Raw genomic sequence first — 22,762 nt, forward strand, 5'->3', positions numbered from 1 at the left:
GTATGGAGAGTGGCCCCTTTGCTTACCACCTAAGTTCCCATGACGCTAAGGTCTCAATGGACCAGAGGAAGTTGTAAGACCTCGATGCACCAGAGGAATTCACTGAGTCATAAGGACCCCATTCTAGCATAACCAAGGTCATCACCCCCATCTAATAGCCCATCCCTCACAAGCCAAGTCCAAGCTTCCATAGGTACAAACAGTACGGCCCCAACAACCTTCGTCGCTGCTTGTTCGCATATAATTCACTAGAGACCATCCTCTCAAATTTTTGACTCCAAGACAACCCATCTTGTAGAAACCCAAGCCATAGTCCCCCAAGAGTGCACTTGCACCACGACTGCTACCCTAGAGCCCCTCATTGTTGGTAACCTTCGTTGGAGCTCGCTCCAAGCCAACCAAGCTCCCATGTTTTTTGTGGCCAATCGAATCCCCATCATTGTTTCCACGCCAATTGTTCCAAGTAACATCTTGAGTTTCCTCAGTTTTGGACTACAAGGACTCGATCCTGGGTCAATGTTAATACTCCACACCCACATGTTTGGGGCTTGCATGCAAACACTCATGAGATTCCAAGCATGTGGACAAGGTGGTAGAGCAAGTGGCTTGAAGACCCAGTGGTAGAATCCAATAAGGAGTGATCATAGAACTAGATTTTGGTGTTTGAAGGTGGACTAAAAAAGATACATGTGACTCACACAAGGGATGCTTAATGATGCACTTGGATGCTTTTTTAGGCTTCTTAGCTTAGTGCAATTATTGCCTTGACCATCCAAGAGGGCCAAGACCAACCGAGATGAGCCTGGAATTGAGCAATATAGGTTGTCTGAGCACTTCTACCTTGCAGCTTAATCTGTGTAACTAGTTACCGATTGCAAAGCCTTAGTACAACAATAACAATTTGTCTACAAATATTCTATACTCTGTCAGTTTTGTCCAAACTCCATGCATGTGCTTATACTTCTAGCATCTTCACATGCCATGCTTTGCATTACAACACAAGCTGAACACTGAGTAGACATTTGCTTCCCTGCCACAAGTGCACAATTCCCATGAGAGTAGCAATTAGACCTTGGTGTGCACATGTAGAGAACCATGATGGTCAACAATGCTGTACCATCCAATCCAACTAACATTATTAGCATAATATTATTGACATGAACTGTCTTACTGGATATTTTTTAGTGCAAGGATGTTGGTTTACTCAAAAACCTCTCTATGGTTTGAACATGTCTACTTTAAAAAATTCAAATTGAGATTTAGCTTATTTATTCACAAAGGTCACAATTGAGAACATGCCCCAAAAAAATCAAATTGAGTTTTAGCTTACATTATCAAAAAGGTCACAATTAAGAACATGCCAAAAACATTATATTATGATCTTTGGAAAAACCTTAGCAAAGCTATCCGAAGGCTTTGCATTTATAAACTACAATCTTTAGATAGGAATAATCTCAAGCTTTGCATGTTTAAACTAGCAACTTTAGAAAGGCACTTCGTAGGGTCTTTATTAAACTTTTTCAATCTTCGTAACACTCAAAGTTCTTCGTAAGTTCTTGACATCTGGAAAGGGTCTGGAAAGAACTAGAATATACAAATGTGTATATAAGGTGGCTTCACTCGTGATATTTGATAGATACAGTAATACTCCTACAGCCCGTGAGATCAGGTAGAGTTTTTCAGAATGTGTTTCTTCAAAAAACTAGTCCTCGTTAAATTTCAGCTAATTAGAATATCACTCACACCAATATGCGAAGAATGGTAATGTCACATGGATACAATCTGTGACCAATTCCCTTCAGAGTACAAAGGGTACTGCTTATAAGCGGACCTTATCGTTCACTATTCCACTAGCTCTGCAAATTAACTCATGATGCAACCAAGGTGACTAAAAGCAGCATTAAGTTGGTGCATTGTCTGTCTCGGCACACTTCCTCTAATTTCTACTGACAGGGATGTATCATTACCAGAAATCTTACATTCTGCGGCCAAGATTCGATCCTAAAATACAGGGTTGACATTCCGAATGCAAAACTCGTATGTGCATTTCTGACTCTCAATATACTATAGAGGCAGAATTTGCCAAAATTACTGTACAAAACTGCCATGGAACAAAATCAGAAAGGACCTGAACTCCACTGACTACCTAGAACTAGCTCAAAAAATAGATTTAGTAGCTATAAGCCATGCATTCTATATGAAGATCAGCCACTTTCTTGGACAGCTTTATCGATGTCCTCCATGTGATCCCGTAGCGCCTCCCACTTCAAAAAATAAAATAAGCATCTACTGTCAGCAGGACTGATCTACTAGTCAATCAAAACCGTACCTTCAGCATAAGCTAGCACAAAGAAGAATGCAGTCGACGGACCTGATCGAGGGACAGGGATATTCCTGAGAATACCAGATGTTCGACCCAATTAGCACGTGGATAAAAGCTCAGAATGCAGAGGGGTGAAAAAAAATCTACCATAAAAGGGCGAAGCAGGGCAAGGGAAAGGAAGACAGGTGGAAAGCAAATGACCTTTCTTCCCTGGCAAATCCTTCCCATCTTTCGTGTAGAACTCTCTGATATCGACAAAAATTTTGCCTTTCCAGGATCTAACAGACACTTTCCGGTGTCCTGAAAGCTGTACAAAATCTCGAATGTAAGCCCAGTACTGTAAGAAGAGGGAATGAGTGCTGCAAACGGTTTGAGCTTGCAAGACGAAGTGAATAAAACGCGCAAGGTATGCGGGAAGCCACTTCTATTACCTCGCACACGGTGATTCCGTCACTGTCGTCTTTCTTGACGGATTTCCTTGAGGGCGCTTCATCCTCGGAGCCATCATCAATAAAATCGTCCTTGGCCCGGGACTTTCCCCTCTTTGACATTCTGCAAAGATTCTGCGGATGGGAGACCAGAACAATCAAAAGAAGATCGACAAAACATGCAAAAATTGGATGCAAGACCCTAGGAAGAAAGCCTAAAATCGAGCAAACAAGCAGAAATTGGACGCAAGACCCTGGGAAGAAAAGGCAAGACAGGAAAAAGGGCCGAATTCTTAAGCAAGAAACGACATTTCGGAGATGACACAGAGAACTCGCCTAACCTGTGCTGAATCAGATATGAACCCTACTACTTTTTGAAGAGCATTATGTAATTGTTCACATGGCGGGAAACTTCCCCAATTCGTTTTCAAGACGCTTCTTTTTCAATTGGCTGCAATGCATTATTTATTGAGACTCGATGTGTTGTAAGGGACACCATGCATTGCTCACCTCGCACCGAATGGGCGCTTCTCCACTTTTGGACGCGGCACAGGTATTGGACCAAGCCCCTTTTCTCGAAGGATGGGCGACCAGGTGGTGTGAACCCCCCCATAAGGGACTGTTTCCACAAAGGGGTGAATGCGCACACCTAGGTGCGAGATGCGCCTCAGTGGGGGATTCACCCATGTGTGGGATGCCCCTCCCCTTCAATTCATGCATGGGAGGATGTGGAGATCTCTACATGCCTGGGTGGCCTATAGAGCATTTTTTAAATGGTGGATTTGTTTGGTGTTGCGTCCACTGATCGCGACGCTCAACAAAGCCTCATCCACTAATTGTCATGCTCAACCCTATCAACTTCTGATCAATCTATCTACCTCCTTGGGTGCCAATTCTCCAATCCAACCCGTTTGGCCTGAATGCCAGGTGCCTATCGGGCCTCCCCACTCCCACCACTGCTGTCGCACTTGCCCATCGTGGAAACATGCCCTAAGGCAACCCATGCCTCTTGTTTTGCATAGCACACATGATGTAGTCGCAACACACCCATGCCTTGTACTTTTATCACACACACTATGTGGTTGTCCCAACCAAATCCATCATGCCAAAGTCATTGACTCGATCATCGTTACCAAAGGTGAGGCACTGATTGGAGACCTTTTTTTCTTCAGCTGAGGGACTATTCTCTCTCCTTGATTTGTTCCATCAATACATGGTCACGTCATGTAAAAATATTGTTCAAAAGTTGTATGGGTTTTGTCAAAAGTAAGTCTTGCAACACACACACACACACGCACACATGCACAGACACACACACACGCACACACATGCACATGCACATGCACACACACGCATGCACCCACGCACATGCACATGCACATACACACACACGCACATCGCACGTGTGCACACGCACGCACGCACACACACACAAACAGCATAACCATCCAATCTTTGAATACAAGATCATTTCACAAATACAAACTTGACATTCAAGGAACACCACATCTTATGGAATTGGATGTGATATGCTCAACCCTGTCAACTTCTAATCAATCTATCTATCTCCTTGGGTGCCAATTCTCCAATCCAACCCATCTGGCCTAAATGCCAGGTGCCTATCGGGCCTCCCCACTCCCACCAGTGCTGTCGCACTTGCCCGTCGTGGAAACACGCCCTAAGGACACCCATGCCTCTTGTTTTGCATAGCACACATGATGTAGTCGCAACACACCCATGCCTTGTACTTTTATCATACACACTATGTGGTTGTCCTAACCAAATCCATCATGCCAAAGTCATTGACTCGATCATCATTACCAAAGGTGAGGTGCTGCTTGGAGACCTTTTTTCCTTCAGCTGAGCAGCAATGGGACGATTCTCTCTCCTTGATTTGTTCCATCAATACATGGTCACGTCATGTAAAAATATTGTTCAAAAGTTGTACGGGTTTTGTCAAAAGTAAGTCTTGCAACACACACACACACACGCACGCACATATGCACGCATGCATGCACACGCACACACACACGCACATGCACATGCACATGCACATGCACGCACACACACACACACACGCATGCACATGCACATGCACACACACATGCACGTGCAAGTGTGCGCACGCATGCACACACACACACACACACAACATAACCATCCAATCTTTGAATACAAGATCATTTCACAAATACAAACTTGACATTCAAGGAACACCACATCTTATGGAATTGGATGTGCTGTGCTTACAAGAAACCCAAACAAAACAGTTTCATACATTCACTTTGATTATTTCCATGCAATCCATTTCTTCTCCTTGTGTGGATCATGTGTTCCACTAAATAGAAGCGTGGTACTGCAACGTACTAAAACATATGATTCACAAGCAATAGAGATCATAGATACTCATGTTTAAAAGCCCAAAATAGATTATATGATTATCACCATCTACAAACCACCAACAAACAATATGGAGTTGTCAAACTTAGCAAATGCCTCCAAATTTGAAGTTGCTAATGATATACATGATGAAAATAGTACTCAAAGTGCTTGTGAAAAGCATTGTCTGTATCAACCGCAACCTAAACTACTAGTGAAGATAGAGCTGTAATATATATCTAATCTGTTACAAGGCTTATGTGGCAAATGATGCAATCGGGAATAGCCAAGACACTTTACAAGGCTTAAATAGCGTGCACAAATGCAAAAAAATAGCCAATAAGGCTTTACAATGAAGGCATGTGAGTACAAAATGAAATTATGTGCAATCAGGCCATTAAGCAATCTACAAAGATCTCTAAGCACACTAAAGCCTAAAGTTTTAAGATGGATTAAATTAATGCAAAGTGAACCAACTATGGTGACCCATGGGCTAAGGGCCCCATAGCATTGACTAAACTGACATGGGTACCCTTATTTTGAAATTAGGCATTCTTGGCCTTTGGATGGAGGTGGATGGTGGACATGTGGTATGGACCACATTTGAGAAGATGTTTGCTACAAATACAAAGGCAAGGAAGATCCAACTAAAGTAAGAGCTAAATAATGTGGAAAGAAAACGTGTCAATAAATGAATATGTTTTGAAGATAAACCGAATTGTTGAGTCACTTACATCTATTCATGCACCACAGGATCATGATGACCTTGTGAGTACTATGCTAAATGGCCTCACAAATAAGGCATGGAAGCTATTTGCAACCTCAGTTTTCATACAACAAACACTTTTAGATTTCGTCAAGCTTAGCTCACGTATGGTTATGGAAGAAATGAGGTGCATTTCAAAGCTTTTAAAGCTATGGTTGAGAAAGAAACAGGTTTGCAAATAAAATGCCTAAGGTCAAATGAAGGGGGAGGTACCTCATTTGAGCATAGCAACAATAATGTGAGCCAAGCTCGTGCCTTTTACTCGAATTCTAGAAGAGGCGTAGGGTGGTCATTCGATAGAGATCATGGAGGTTGATGCTTTGGTAACAAGCACAAAAATAGTTAGAATCGATGGTATCTTGATACGTTTCCAAGATACTTCAGCCCATACCGTCGAGGGGGGTTTGTAGGACACTCTATGGGCTATCCATAGATGTCACTCATTCCTTGGTATGTGCCTTGTAGGCCTGGATATTATCAGTTAGGACCTATGGTACACTTAGTACTAGTTCCAGTTGGGACACCTAGTACATGTATGACACCCAGTTAGGGTTTCATTATATTAGGTGTATCTTTTGTATTCTTTATAACTTTGGTAATACAACTTCAGCAGCACGCTTCGCTTCTTGCCTCCATCTCCTGTTGCTTCCGTTGTTCACTCCACCCAACATATTCCACTCATTAGAGCACACACAATATCTACAAGATGCCCATTTTTATATCTACATGTAAACTACCTTTGAATTCCATGTTCTTTCAAGAAATAACAGAATTAGTTGGAGAAGTACTCTCCCCCTCCATCCGATCGTATGCCCTTAATAGAAATGCCTTTCTCCTTCTCAACTACAGCTTTAAACTTTTTGAAATGAGTGAATACTTCCCTCTCCTCCTTCACTAAATAAACCCACACTTTCCTTGTGTGGTCATCAATGGATGTAACATAACATCTACTTCCTTTGATGCATTCATTCTATGTAGGCCCCAAACATTTAAACGGATAAGGTCCAATGGTCGTCCACTCACATTTTTGTCCTACGGAAAAGGGTGCCTTGATTCTTTCCAAATTGACATGCTTCACATATTTATGCATACCATCCACCTTGAATAGAGGCAAAGTTGTCACAATACCCTGTAATTGCATAGATTTTAGCCATTGCACATTTATGTGGCCAATAGGCTTATGCCAAATATCCATATCGGCAATCACAAATGTACCTCGTGCAAACATGGCAACCTTCACACTAGGCATCCTAGCATCCAAATCCCAATATAAACATTCTTCCTTTTGCAATCAAGTTGCACTTGTCATCAAAATGTTATGTTAATAGCATGCATTATTAGTTGCATTTTGCCTTTGGGAGACACCACCTCTTCCTCTTGATCTCCCCTTGCCTCTCGGATTGCCTCTTTCTCTTTTCTATGATTGCATTTCCAAGACTAGGTCATGGTTGCACAAATTCATCCAATGTGGATATAGCAACCTATGGCTATACAGAGAAGGCAGATCACGTAACAAAAGGGACCAAGTGTAAAGCTTGTCGAAAAGCTTCAAACTTAGGCCACCGAAGAGCCTTAGTGAATAGATCTGCCAAGTTGTCCTCAGTGGGAACATAAGACAACTTGATGTCACCATCTGACCATCTCTCTCTGACATAATGATAATGAACCTCAATGTGCTTTGTGCGAGCATGAAACACTGGATTTCGTGCTATAGCCAAAGCACTCTGACTGTCAGTATGGATGACGGTAGGAGCTGTCTGACCAATCAGAAGATCTGTAAGTAATTTCCGTAGCCAAACACACTCTACTGTAGCTGTGAAAGTTGCTCTGTACTCAACTTCATGACTAGATGTGGCAACTATAGCCTGCTTCTTGCTGAACCATGAGATGCTTGAAGAACCAAGCATAAAACAATTGCCACTGTGGGATCTGCGTGTATCTTGGCAACCAGCCCAATCACTATCAGTGAACCCATGCATGATAAGTGAAGTATCAGCCCTGTAGAGAAGGCCCAAGTATTGCGTGCCTTTGATGTACCTGAAGACACGTTTCACTGCATGCCAATGGTGATGAGTGGGACTATGCATGTATCTGCTCAACTGAGAAACCACATACTGCAAGTCTGGCCGAGTATGACATAGATAAAGCAAACAACCAACTACCTGCTGATAGGAGGTAGCATCACATGGACCATTGCCATCTTCAGCAAAGAAATGAAAACCAGTCTCTAATGGGGTGGAGACAGGTTTACAATCTTCCATCTGAAATCTATGTAGAAGTTGCCCAATGTACTTCGATTGTGACATCACAATTCCCCCCTCAGATCGAGCAAATTGAATGCCCAAATAGTAGTGCAACTGGCCAAGATCAGTCATTGAAAAAGACTACTGTAATTCCTGCTTGAAATCTGCAATTTTCTCAGGATGTGGCCCAGTGAGAATCATATCATCCACATAGAGGATCAAAATCAGCAAATCTTCCCCCCTCTTGCGGATATATAAAGTAACTTCTGTAGGACTATTCTGAAAGCCAAGGCTGAGCAAATGAGTGTGTATCCTATCATACCAAGCCCTGGGTGCCTGCTTCAATCCATATAAGGCTTTCTTAAGCCGGCATACCTTGCGTTCAGACCCTTCAACCTCAATGCCTGGAGGTTGAGCAACATAGAATTCCTCTGCCAAAAGACCATTGAGAAATGCTGTCTTTATATCCAACTGATGCACCTCCCAATTATTATGGGCAGCCAAGGCAATAACACATCTAATGGTGGTGATGCGTGAAGTAGGAGCAAAGGTCTATTCATAATCAATGCCCTCTCTCTGAGCATAGCCTTTGGCCACAAGACGGGCTTTGTACCTGTCAACTGAACCATCAGCTTTTCTTTTTACCTTGTATACCCACTTAGTCCCTACTGCATGTTTGCCTGCAGGCAAGTCACATAACTCCCATGTTTTGTTTGCATGAATGGAGTCCAATTCATCCTGCATGGCTTTCATCCACGATTCATTTGAGAAAGCATCTTTGTGACAAACAGGCTCCTCATCAAATGCGATAGCAATCAATGCACGAGCAACCGAGTTTGCCAAATCTCTTTTGGCTGTAGCTCTCGTACGTGCCTGCAAAGGAGCATCAAGTTTGTTGTCCTTTAGAGTTTCAAAGAGCCAACGAGGAGCTCTTTTAGGCTGTCTAATATCAGCCAATTCTTGCTCTAATGTCTCTTCCACAATGTCCTTAGAAGCACATCGCATCTGTGTCAAAACATGTGGCTGTCGGGACTGTGTAGTAGGCTATAAATGAGCATTAGGTGGAGAAGCATAACCCAGTGGTGCATCATCTGAGTCATCAGATCCAAGCAATGGCACAAGACTATCAAAAATATCTGAGACACCAAGTGTAGACTGCACTTTGCAGTCCCGCAAGGGCATGGAAGATGTCTCATCAAAGATGACATCTCTACTGACAATTACCCTCTTGGTGGAAGGCTCATAAAGTCTATAACCCTTACTCTCTGCACTGTATCCCAAAAATATATATTTTATAGCCTTATCGTCCAGCTTTGTCCGCCTCTGTGAAGGCACATGTGCATGGGCCAAACACCCAAAAGTACGCATGTGAGAAATGGTTGGCTTGTGTCCTTTCCAAGCCTCATAGGGTGTGACTGTTTTCAATGCTTTGGTGGGGCTCCTATTGAGCACATAATTGGCACATGTGACTGCATCCAGCCAAAACATATTGGGCCAATATCCCAAGAGTCCTTAGCAGTAGTGCATGATCTGATATGAGGTATAAGACTCTTCTTAACAGAAAGAGCAATCAATGCCTGCGCCTTAGCATCACGGCCATCCCACTGAATCATCTCCTGAGTAGGAGGTACAAAGGCATCACGGGAAGAACCACTAGATGTGACATCACTAATGGAAGATGTAGCCTGCCTGACAGGCCTAGGCTCATTGCCATTCACAATATTCTACAAATTTTTGGCCACCAAGACATGCCTCATCATAAATGACCACATAGGGTAGTTAACCCCATCGAGTTTATCATCAGCACCGAAGACCCCAAAGAAGTCATCTTTGCCACCAGCCATTATGCAGTCAAATGCACAAGAATGACAAAAACAAAGAGCAAGAGCCTCAAGCTCTCAACTGCAAGTATCAGAGACTGAATGCGTAAGCCTCAAGGCTTTTCAAAGCATAACCTCAACTGAGCAAGATCACTGCCAAAGTGTACTGCTGTCCACTGTCAAATGGTACCTGAAAAGCCAAGTCCAGAGGCACAAGGGCATTGCCAACTATGCAACAGAAAGAACAGAAGCTTACCAGATGAACCTGTGAAAGAAAGACAACAAATGTCCACCAAAGAATGACCAAATATCAGCCCAGAAGCTGAGAGAAGTCAATGACAAGCACACAGCCTGTATGTAGTAGTCAAAAGTGACTGGAAATCAGCAAATGGTGACTGAATATCACTCCAAATGCCACCAAAATTAGTTCGCCCAGCAAAAGAGGGGATTCTGGTGCAAGATCTGAGTGTCACGGGCACAATGTCAAGTAGAAATGACCAAAAAATAGCAAAATACAATTGCTGTAATAGTAAATCTCTGATTTGAAAGTGTATTCCAGCTCCAGGAAGCAAACCAATCACTCAAAAAGTGACAATGGTGCTGTCGAAGTTGAAAAACAGCGGGAAAATGCCTAAAATGCAGTCGCCCCAGCCAGGAATGCAACCAGATCCAGTCGCCTAGCTGAAAACCACCAGGAATAGGTGTCGCCCAGCTAAATGGTGCCCAGTAGGAGAGGCGACCAGCAAAAACACAATAGATCTGGTGCAGATATGAAGTTGCCCTGCTAAAAAACACTCAGAAAGAGTGTCGACCAGCAAATGGGAGTCCGGGAATGCAGTTGTCAAGCTCCAGGACAGAGAGTCGATGCAGTTTCCAGCCAATTCAGCCTGTAGAAGCAGTTGCCCAGTAGAAGGAAGTAATTTGGAGAAACTTTTCACGACAGAAACCTTCAGGACGGAAGCAGGAAGCCAGAAAGAGAGGCGACTTGCTGAAAATCTATCCTGAAAGAAGGTAGGCAGCAAAAGTGAGATCCAGACGAAGTTTTTACGCGGGGGAAGGCTGGAAACCAAGGCAAAGCTGCTCTGATACCAGTGTTGGGTGGAGTGAACAACGGAAGCAACAGGAGATGGAGACAAGAAGCGAAGCGTGCTGCTGAAGTTGTATTACCAAAGTTATAAAGAATACAAAAGATACACCTAATATAATGAAACCCTAACTGGGTGTCATACATGTACTAGGTATCCCAACTGGAACTAATACTAAGTGTACCATAGGTCCTAACTGATAATATCTAGGCCTACAAGGCACATACCAAGGAATGAGTGACATCTATAGATAGCCCATAGAGTGGCCTATAGAATAATATGTTATTACACTTTTGAGATGAAACAATACATAGTACTATTTACATTGTGAATAGGACAACTATAACAGGTATGACACATCAAGAGAATTTTATAAGTAAGAATCCTAATGGGACTCACTTTGAAAGTGTTTGGATCTATTGCATATGACATTCTGAATGAGCTGAGAACAAAGATGAAACCCAAGGTAGAGAATGCATTTTCATTGGCTACTCACTTGAGCAAAACAGTACCGTTCTTTAATGCTATCATGCACGCAATGAGAGTAGAATGATATCACACATGCAATGAGAGTGAGCATGGATGTTGTTTTTGGACAAGATAAGTAGTTGGTATGCACATACAAAGAGTGTCATGGGAGATGATAAAAATGGAGAACATGGTATCCAACATGAGAAGTAGGAATCACGTATGTTGAGTGGGGACCTGGAGAGTCTTCCCAATCGTGGGTCTATTCCAGAGGCAGATTATGAGGGCATGTTAATAGTCCGAATGCATTAATCAAAAGTGCTAAAAATGCCAAAAAGTTAACAGTAAGCAAAGGGAAAGAAAAAGGTGGATGTAGGTGTGAAATTAAATGCAAGACACTCTATTTTTTATGGAGATTCTTGTGGCTCAGAGAGCCTTCAACATTGATGAGAATTTCGGCATACTAGCAGTGAGAATGGGGATGAGCATTTTTTGAGCGAAATCTTCCAAGCATCCGAGCGAAAAAAAAAAAGCTTCCAACTATGTAAAAATATGGCAAAAATAGATCGGAACAAAACATATTTTCACTTAGAAATATGCAAAGTATTATAGCAATGCCTATTTTATACACAAATCTTTACATGAATCTTTGGGAATGGTGAGTAACATAATGGAATGGCTTTTGAAGAAACCCACATGTAGAGTAGACTTCTTTATGAAAATTCCCTTATGATCCTTCTTACAACTTTTACTTAATTAGGTGGTGACATTGAAAACCCTCTCTCAACCTAGCTTCATGAAAGGGTTTCTCCAAAGAAACCTCATTGAAGCAAGCTATCAAAGTAGTTTTGCCAGCAAAACCCCTTTGAAGTAGGTCTTCCAAGGTAGTTTCGCTGGAGAAACTACCATGGACAGCACTTTTAAAAGTGGCATAACTTTCACATCCAATGTCCAAATGTAGTCATTCAACCACTTAAATTGATCGAAAAACCCCATTTGAGCACATCTATGGGGTTATATTTTGGAAAATCTTGCATATATAGTAATAGATATTACATGTACTTTATGAGAGTGATATATAAGCCCAAGTTAATACTTATTTATAGTCATTTAAACTTCTTTAGAAACATATCCATAAATATCTTGTTATTTATGCTATTAAAATACTAGAATCCTCTTGTCATATTGATATAAATGTGTTTAATAAGTAATTATATATGTATAATATTATAAAAGGGGCACAAAGGATGTCTATGAATAAGAAAATTCATGTTATGTAAAAATGAATGAGTGGCTATTCTGTATATTTTTATGATAAAGGGATCTAGTTCCAGTGAAAATAAAAGTGTAAAAACCATATTTCCTAAAGAAATACAATTTTTTAAATCTCTTGAAAAATACACTCAGATAAACCTACTCATAGGTTTTTGCTCATAAAATTACGCATCCCAAGAATAAGATATCATATGCAAATATTTGGATTTGACTCATATGGACCTATATGATAGTAAAGATGTACTCCTCCATTGCACTTTACTTATATCTTGAACAAATGGCATGACCGGCCTTAATCATTGAGCCATTAGGCACCCAAGAGGGAGTCGCGAAGGGCCTCATAAATGGTCTTGTATGATAATACAGCCTGTACTCATCTGTTGCATTGTACTTATATTTGGAATGAATGGCACAGCCACATAAATCGTTGGAGCGATTGGGCACCCAAGAGGGAGTGCATCATCCAGACAATAGAATATTTGGTATCCATTTGAGGCTCCTCTACCTCATCCATTCTTCTTTTTCCTTGGCTAAGGACCACTTGATCTATGGCCAAATTAGCTTCATCTCGCAACTCTTTGTCATCAAGGTAGGATGGCATCATGATGGATGCAAGGTATCTATGGATTGGGTGGTAGCAAGTATAGGATTGGGGCCCAGACTAGGAATGTCCTTCTCAAACTAAAAATCCTCTTTTGGTTTCATTGGGAAGCAACAAGGGAAACCCCTGATGAAGGAGTCAGTGGACATGGAACATCCGGATGATATTCGGGGAAGCAGGAAGTTGGTTGGAAGCAATGAGGTAGGCTAGCAGGATTTGTGCAAAAATTTTGACAAAATCTGGACCAAATAGTGAAGGCAATGGGGGAGGGTCTCAGGCTCTACTTTTATAAATTTTTGCTAACACAACGGCGAGGTGTTAGCATAACACAGCGGTGTGGCATTAGCTATGTCACAATAGGTAGAGTATTAGTGGTAAAGCATTAGTGTTAATGGCATTAACGACAGGGCATTAGCATTATCATGAGTGACAGATGGAGCATTGGGATTAATGCACTAGCAGTGGCACATTAGGAATCATGTAATGGCTAGCATAGAGTGCCTATCATGAAAATGGACTCCTACGTTGAATGTTCTTTTGGAAGAGGACTCATGGGGGTAGTTGTACATTTATGACATACCCCTGTGATGACCTACTTCTCGGTGAAGATGGGGGGTGGGTGACTTCTATGACTTGACTTGGGCTTTTGCAACCTATTCACCTACTCACTTAGTGTCGCCTTTATGTAGTAGAGTTGGAAGCATTTTGACGAAATCGACTTGTGTAGGAACCCTATGACTATCATGCCCAAACCTATAGACTCACCTAGACATAAAAATCATGAATGCATGTAATTAAGACTCACATATTGTGGCATGCTTTGTTGATAGCCATTTTGAATAGAAATTGATTTTGTTAGACAATCAAGTTGACAGCAACGGCCATTGGTAGTTAGGGGTAGGTACCAAGGTGTTGTTGATGAGGACTTCATCATGTCCTTCTCCTCCCCACAGGAGCAATGTTGTCATAAATTGACCTTTCTCCTTTAATTCCATAGGTTCTTATGTGGCTATTCCATTTTTAGGAGTAAACTTGTGTGACTACGATCTTTTTTGGGAATGGAGTACCAGAGTTTGTTGGTAGTCCCCCTCTTGGGTGTAGCTCTGTGGTAGGTTCTTGTGCTATTGCTCCATTGTAGGAGTAGGTTCTTGTGCTACTACCACATAAACATTACTTGATTGGTTTTGGAGACATAAAACTCTTGGAATCATCTTGAAGCTTGCTTTAAAGGTTCTGACAGTAGGTTCTTGTGGTTCCAAATCTCTTTGCAAAGTCAATCACGGACTAGCTGCTTGCTAGTACCTCTATACTCTGGGGCACTCCCATGTCAAAATCCTTAGGTTCACCCCTCTGTAGATGAGGTGATGTTGCCACATTTTTGGAAATGGAATATCTTGGAAAGGAATGGGGATTAGATTGGCAAGGCTTAGATAACCAAATATTGGCATGCCCTTCATAGTACCCTTAGGCCTTTAGCATCCTTTTAGGGACCCATTGTACATGACTATTCTGAAGGGCAGCTGAATGTTGAGGCACAACCGATGGAATCCAAATATAATTTCCCCCTTTAAAACAGTGTTGGGCTTGAAGTATCTCTCTTTGTATCCACGTCTTATGACTTCTCTTGCATCTTCTTCTAGTCCTTGTCATAAGTGAGTTGGTAGGAAAAATGGTTTGCTTGGAAGGTGTTGGCTTTGTAGGTGTTGGTGTGGCTTTTTGGTACTCCCACAAAGGGCTACCATAGAAGTACTTCCCCCATGTGTGTTAGTGTGGATGTGCACTGTTGCTAGTTGATTTGGCAATTGATCTACTAGCACCACCCCTCAAAATGACCTGTTCATTAATTGTGCCTATGGCCATCACATAAAACGTCTTTCCACCCTATGGTAATTCACAGTTATGTCAATATCCACATAACCGATTGTGGGCTTGCCTTGATCATTAATGGTTTGTACTAGAGAAGGACTAGCTTTAAGGGGTACCTCTGATAATTGTTGCCATACCTCCTGCAAGACGAGCTGGTTGTAGGAAACCCAGTGATGAAATCCATAGATATTTGTTCCTATTGGACCATTAGGAATCATAAAAGGAATAAGAAAACCTTGATATTTGCCCTTGTAACTCTTGACTTTCTGGCAAATAAGGTATTGTGCAACAAACGATGCAACATCGACTTTAAGCTTGGGCTAGAAAAAATCTTGTACTATAGTTTTATACATTGCAGCAATACCTCTATGCCCCATGTAGGGTGGTTGATGCACCTCTTCTAGTACCAAATGACAAAATGATGCAATGATGCACAAGCACTTTTTGTAGAAAAGGTAGTCATCATGAATGGAATATGAGGCCATAGGGGTACCATTGGCTTGCCTAATTTTATGCCAAAATTTTGAAAGTTCTCGATCAGTGGCATAGGCATCCTTCATAGGCTCAAAAGGCTCTCCCTTCGATGATTGAGATATTATACAAGCTAGGTCATCAACTCAGTGCATTGGCAACTACATTGTCTTTGCTTGGTTGGTATTGGATAATCGGTTTAAAACAGTCAATAAAGGCAGTACATTTAATGTGTCTATCAAAGATCACCAGTTGAGTAAGGACATGTCTAAGGCTTTGGTTATCAGTCTTAATAAGTAATTCAAAACCCATAAGATAGTGCTTCTAAAGTTTAAGGGCATGGACTACATCAGCTAACTCTTTATCATAGGTGGAATAGTCTAGCTCCACTAGTTTCAACTTATGTGACTCAAAGGCAATCGGATGGTCATCTTGCATAAGCACAACCCCAAAACCATGCCCACTAAAGGTCTCGTGAAGTCTGGCATCGTTAATACTGGTGTTAGGGACATTGCCTCTTTAATTCGTTGAAAGGCTAAAGTGTGTTTTTATTCCCAATAGAAAGCACGAGTCTTACGTAGAAGTTTAATGGATGTGCCGTGTGCGCAAAATTCTTAACAAAATTTTGATAAAAACTACACAGACCTATAAAAGATCGTAACTCATGAATGTCTTTAGGCTGTGGCCAGTTCAATATTGCCTCTACTTACTTGGGATCTATGCGAATACCTTCAGTTGAAACAATGTGACCAAGATATTCAATTTCATATTTGAAAAATGAACTTTTCTCTGGGTTGGCATAGAGTTGGTTCTCATGTAAGAGGGAGAAAACGAGATCCAAGTGTTTCTCATGTTCCTCTCAATTCTTGCTATAAATTATGATATCATCGAAGAAAAGTACCACAAATCCAAGTGTTTCTCATGTTCCTCTCGATTTTTGCCATAAACCATGATATCGTCAAAGAAAACTACCACAATGTCTTGATAGGGTAGGAAAATATGGTTCATCATTCGACTTAATGTGGTAGGTGCATTAGTTAGCCCAAAAGGCATAACAAGGAATTCGTAGTGACTAGTTTAGGTCCTAAAGGCAGTCTTGAACATATCGGGCTCGATCACTCTCACTTGATGATACCTTGCTTATGATCAATTTTGCTAAATATTGTGGCTCCTTTCAACTTGTCACGGAGGTCGTTGACTCTCAGAATGGGGTATAGATTCTTCACTGTTATTTTGTTCAAGCCACGATAATCAATGCACATATGAAATGTCCCATTTTTCTTCTTAATAAGAAGAATAGGTGCCTCGAATGGCGAAGTATTGGGTCAAATTAGGCCTCAAGCCAAAAGGTCTTCTATTTGAGATTGAACCTCTTGCTACTTAGTATGATTATGTCTATATGGTGCCTTGCATGGTGGAACATTACTTGGGATAAGATCAATCTTATGGTCCTCAGATTTAGACTAAGGAAGGCCAGGGGGTAAGTCTTCCATAAAACAACCAGCATAGGTAGATCAAGAGGCTCTTGCAAGGTGTAGAGAACAAGAAAATATGACATCTTAAGGATGAGGGAGCACCTCAAGATCGACATATGCAGATCAACTTGGAGCAATGTCCACATTAAGGGAACCGAGTAGATAAGGCAGCTTGCTAAGATCCATGACATTCTAAGCTGGTGTTATGTCAGTCATAATCACGAAAGCTACAGCTTAGTTATGGTGAGGCGACAAACTAGAGGGCTCATCCGTACTTGCATATTATGGGGCCTAGAGGGCTTGGGTCTAGGTTCACTCTAGGCCTAGGCATTTTGAAGGACAAATTAATGTATGGGTGTGTGCCTAGGAGTCCCCTTCTTGGAGTGTGTGAGTCTAGGTGTGCTAGAAGGTTCTAGTGTGATTGAGAGATTCATGGGCTTGATTGAGAAATCAGTGGAGTGATTTGTGGATCTAGATGCTCTACTGAGCTCACATGTGAGGTAACTCTTGGATGTAACTTGTGCCTATATATTGGGCATTGCTCTCATAAATAAGGTATTCTCCATTTTGCTTCACTTGCTGAATTTTTCTTGCTACGCCAACACATTTATGAGGAGGTGCACAGGATAGCCCAGGAGAGGGCTTAATGGAAGGAGTCCATTAGGGGACACATGGCACCAAGAGGTGAGGCCATTTGGCAAGCACTGGGCTAGCAGGAGAGTTCTAGAGAGAACTGACACAAAATGAGGGGCTTCTCTTATGAGCTCTTGGCTAGGTGGAATTCAAGCATAGAGCCATCTTTGCCGAAGTTAGTGTTTCATTGGTATCAAAACCCGAGGATAGGAAGTTTCTAGGAGCAAAATTTTGTCTTCTTTCTGAGCGCAACAGTAGAGTGACACTCCTCACTACCCTTCCTCAACAATGGACTGTTGTCATTCGTTATCTCTTCTCTACAATAAAGTTTAACTATGCTACAGCCATGAATCTCCTATATGCTTACCAATTGTATTTTTGGAGTGTGGAGAGTGGCCCCTTTGCTTACCACCTAAGTTCCCATGCTGCTAAGGCCTCGATGGACTAGAGGAAGTCATAAGACCTCGATGGACCAAAGGAATTCATTGAGTCATAAGGACCCCATTCTAGCATAACCAAGGTCATCATCCCCATCTGATATCCCATCCCCTAGAAGCCAAGTCCAAGTTTAAATAGGTACAAAAAATTAGGCCCCAGCAACCTTCGTAGCTGCTAGTTGGCATATAATTCACTAGAAACCGTCCTCTCAAATTTTGACTCCAACCTAACCCATCTTGTAGGAACCCAAGCCATAGTCCCCTAAGACAACACTCTTTGAGTAGTGCCACCACTGCTACCCTAGAGCCCCTCATTGTCAGCAACCTTTGTTGGAGCCTCGTTGTGCAAGCCAACCAAGCTCCCATGTTTGCTTTGTGGCCGATCCAATCCCCATCATTGTTTCCATGCCAACTATTCCAATTAACCTCTTGAGTTTCCTCTAGGTTTTGGACCGCAAGGACTCAATCCTGGGTTGATGTTAATCCTCCACACCTGCATGCTTGGAGCATGGACATACACAATTCATGAGATTCCAGGCATGTGGCCGAGGTGGTAGAGCAAGTTGTTTGAAGACCCCATGGTAGAATCCAATAAGGAGTGATCATAGAACTAGATTCTAGTGTTTGAAGGTGGATGATAAAAGATAGACACATGACTCACACGAGGGATGCTTAGTGATGCACTTGGATGCTTTTTGAGGCTTCTTAGCTTAGTACAGTTATTGCTTTGTCCATCCAAGGGCAAACACCAACCAATATGAGCTTGGAGTTGAGCATTATAGGTTGTCTGAGCACTACTACCTTGTAGCTAAGTCTCTTTGTAACTAGTTACCGGTTGCAAAGCCTTAGTACAACAATAACAATTCGTCTACAAATATTCTATATTTTGTCCATTTTGTCCAAAATCCATGCATGTGCTAATATTTTTAGCGCCTTCACATGCCATGCTTTGCAAACTAGAACATTGAGTTAACATTTGCTTCCCTTCCATGAGTGCACAATTACCATGAGAGAGTAGCAGTTAGGCCTCCATGTGCACGCATGTAGAGAGCCATGATGGTTGACAATGCTCTAATCTACACCGTCCAATGCGACTACATTATTTGCATAATACTTTTGACATGAATTGTCTTACCGGATATTTTTGTGCAAGGATGTTGGTTTTCTCAAAAACCTCTCAATGGTTTGAACATGTCTACTTTAAAAAATTCAAATTGAGATTTAGCTTATATTATTTACAAATGTCACAATTGAGAACATGCCCAACAAAAATCAAATTGAGTTTTAGCTTATATTATCACAAAGGTCACAATTAAGAACATGCCAAAAACATTATATTATGATCTTTGGAAAAACCTTAGCAAAGCTATCCGATGGCTTTGCATTTATAAACTACAATCTTCAGAGGGGAATAATCTCAAGCTTTGCATGTTTAAACTAGCAACTTTATAAAGGCACTTCGTAGGGTCCATTAGCGAAATTTGGAGCTCATTTTGGGGCCCTCTAAGGAATTCCCTTGAGAGTATTCTCTCAAAAAAGGGGGGCATGGAGAATTTTTTACAGATTAGCTCAAAACTTGTCGGACTCAGTAGTTTCAGAACCTACTCTTTGAGGGCTTTCCAATGATATATACCATGATGGGGTTTGGACAGGGGAATGGAAAGATACAAGGAAGATTCCTTTCTTATAGGAGAATATTCACATTAGGAAAATAGAAGATATATACCATGATGGGGTTTGGACAGGGGAATGGAAAGATACAAGGAAGATTCCTTTCTTATAGGAGAATATTCGCATTAGGAAAATAGAAGACCTAATGTGAATATTCTATTATCCTAATAGGTCTAGGATAATAGAATATTCACATTAGGTCTTCTATTTTCCTAATGCGAATATTCTCCTATAAGAAAGGAATCTTCCTTGTATCTTTCCATTCCCCTGTCCAAACCCCATCATGGTACATATCATTGGAAAGCCCTCAAAGAGTAGGTTCTGAAACTACTGAGTCCGACAAGTTTTGAGCTAATCTGTAAAAAATTCTCCATGCCCCCCTTTTTTGAGAGAATACTCTCAAGGGAATTCCTTAGAGGGCCCCAAAATGAGCTCCAAATTTCCCTAATGTTTATTAAACTTTTTCAATCTTCATACCACTTAAAGTTCTTCGTAAGTTCTTGACATCTGGAAAGGCTTTGGAAAGAACTAGAACATACAAATTTGTATATATGGTGGCTTCACTCGTGATATTTGATAGATACAGTAATACTCAGGTAGAGTTTTTTAGAATGTATTTTTCTTCAAAAAACTAGTCCTTACACACACACACACACACACACACACACACACACACACACACACACACACACACACACACACACACACACACACACACGCACACGCACACGCACACGCACACGCACACGCACGCACACACACACACACACGCACACGCACGCACGCACACACACACACACACACACACACACACACAAACACACACACATACACACACGCCTGCACATGCACACACACACATGCACATGTACATGTGCACACACACACACACACAAACATACAACATAACCATCCAATCTTTAAATACAAGATCATTTCACGAATACAAACTTGACATTCAAGGAACAGCACATCTTATGTAATTGGATGTGCTGTGCTTACAAGAAATCCAAACAAAATAGTTTCATACATTCACTTTGATTAGTTCCATGCAATCCATTTCTTCTCCTCCTCTGGATCATGTGTTCCACTAAATAGAAGCGTGGTACTGCAAACATATGATTCACAAGGAATAGAGATCATAGAAACTCATGTTTCAAAGCCCAAAATTGATTATATGATTATCACCATCTATAAACCACCAACAATCAATATGGAGATCATAGAAACTCATGTTTCAAAGCCCAAAATTGATTATATGATTATCACCATCTACAAACCACCAACAATCAATATGGAGTTGTCAAACTTAGCAAATGCCTCCAAATTTGAGGTTACTAATGATATACATGATGCAAATAGTATTCAAAGTGCTTGTGAAAAGCATTGTTTATATCAACTGCAACCTGAACTACTGGTGAAGAAAGAGCTGTAATATATATCCAATCTGTTACAAGGCTTATGTGGCAAATGATGCAATTAGGAATAGCCAAGAGGCTTTACAAGGCTTAAATAGTGTGCACAAATGCCAAAAAATAGCCAATAAGGCTTTACAATGAAGGCATGTGAGTGCAAAATGAAATGATGTGCAATCAGGCCATTAAGCAATCTACCAAGATCTCTAAGCACACTAAAGCCTAGGGTATTAAGAAATGGATTAAATTAATGGGAAGTGAACCAACTATGGTAACCCATGGGCTAAGGGCCCCATAGCATTGACTAAACTGACATGGGTACCTTTATTTTGAAATTGGGCATTCTTGGCCTTTGGATGGAGGTGGATGGTGGACATGTGGTATGGACCACATTTGAGAAGATGTTTGCTACAAATACAAAGGCAAGGAAGATCCAGCTGAATAATGTGGAAAGAAAACATGTGAATAAATGAATGTCTTGAAGATAAATGGAATTGTTGAGTCCCTTACATCTATTCATGCACCACAGGATGATGATGACCTTGTGAGTACTATGCTAAATGGCCTCACAAATAAGGCATGGAAGCTATTTACAACCTCAGTTTTCATACAACAAACACTTTTAGATTTTGTGAAGCTCACCTCACTTATGGTTATGGAAGAAATGAGGGACAGGGTACCTCATTTGAGCACAGCAATAATGCAAGCCAAGCTCATTCCTTTTACTCAAATTCTAGAAGAGGCATAGGGTGGTCATTTGATAGAGACCATGCATGTTGATTCTTTGGTAACAACCACAAAAATAGTTACAATCGACATCTCTTGGAAATGCAATCATAGAAAAGAGAAAGAGGCAATTCGAGAGGTAAGGGGAGATCAAAGAAAGAGGCGGTGCCTCCAAAAGGCAAAATGCAACTAATAATGCATGCTATTAACATAAAATTTTGATGACAAGTGTAACTTGATTGCAAAAGGAAGAATGTTTATATTGGGATTTGGATGCTAGGATGCCTAGTGTGAAGGTTCCCATGTTTGCACTAGGTACATGTGTGATTGCCAATATGGATATTTGGCATAAGCCTATTGGCCCTCCCATGTCAAAATCCTTAGGTTCACCCCTCTATAGATGGGGTGATGCTACCACATTTTTGGGAATGGAGTATCTTGTAAAGGAATGAGGATTAGATTGGCAAGGCTTAGATACCCAAATATAGGCATTTCCTTCATAATACCCTTGGGTCTCTAGCATCCTTTTAGGGACCCATTGTACATGACTTTTTTGAAGGGGAGCTAAATACTGAGGCACAACCGATGGAATCCAAATATACTTTCCCCCTTTAAAATAGTGTTGGGCTTGAAGTATCTCTCTTTGTATCCACATCTTATGACTTCTCTTGCATCTTCTT

At 41.3% G+C, this 22,762-nt stretch overlaps 1 protein-coding gene across 3 annotated transcripts; it reads right to left on the minus strand.

Moving 5' to 3' along the window:
- Window positions 1-1,615: 1,615 nt before the first annotated feature.
- On the minus strand, window positions 1,616-3,217 carry LOC147897112 (RNA polymerase II transcriptional coactivator KIWI-like). 3 transcript variants are annotated; one of them, XM_087381742.1, is made up of 5 exons: window positions 3,088-3,191; window positions 2,755-2,886; window positions 2,525-2,630; window positions 2,372-2,394; window positions 1,621-2,264 (listed from the first exon to the last, which is right to left on the minus strand). In XM_087381742.1, the coding sequence occupies exons 2-5, from the start codon at window positions 2,872-2,874 to the stop codon at window positions 2,205-2,207; spliced, it is 309 nt and encodes a 102-aa protein (XP_087237868.1). In that variant the 5' UTR covers window positions 2,875-2,886; window positions 3,088-3,191; the 3' UTR covers window positions 1,621-2,204. The 3 variants fall into 3 exon arrangements, with proteins under 3 accessions (XP_087237869.1, XP_087237868.1, XP_087237866.1); XM_087381740.1 differs by having other exon boundaries at window positions 1,625-2,264; window positions 3,093-3,217; XM_087381743.1 differs by lacking the exon at window positions 2,372-2,394 and having other exon boundaries at window positions 1,616-2,264; window positions 3,093-3,217.
- Between the last annotated feature and the right edge of the window lie 19,545 nt (window positions 3,218-22,762).

The sequence above is a fragment of the Dipteris shenzhenensis genome, chromosome 11, assembly GCF_047967505.1.
Source record: "Dipteris shenzhenensis isolate YYH24624 ecotype China chromosome 11, Dip_SZ_1.0, whole genome shotgun sequence".
In the NCBI taxonomy this organism is placed as follows: domain Eukaryota; kingdom Viridiplantae; phylum Streptophyta; class Polypodiopsida; order Gleicheniales; family Dipteridaceae; genus Dipteris; species Dipteris shenzhenensis.

Coding starts and splice junctions, on each gene's coding strand:
- LOC147897112 (XM_087381742.1), bottom strand. CDS start 2,874: ATGTCAAAGAGGGGAAAGTCCCGGGCCAAGGACGATTTTATTGATGAT. Junction 2,395..2,524: donor GGATTTGCCAGGGAAGAAAG/GTCATTTGCTTT, acceptor TGGTATTCTCAG/GAATATCCCTGTCCCTCGAT. Junction 2,265..2,371: donor TATCCCTGTCCCTCGATCAG/GTCCGTCGACTG, acceptor TATTTTTTGAAG/TGGGAGGCGCTACGGGATCA.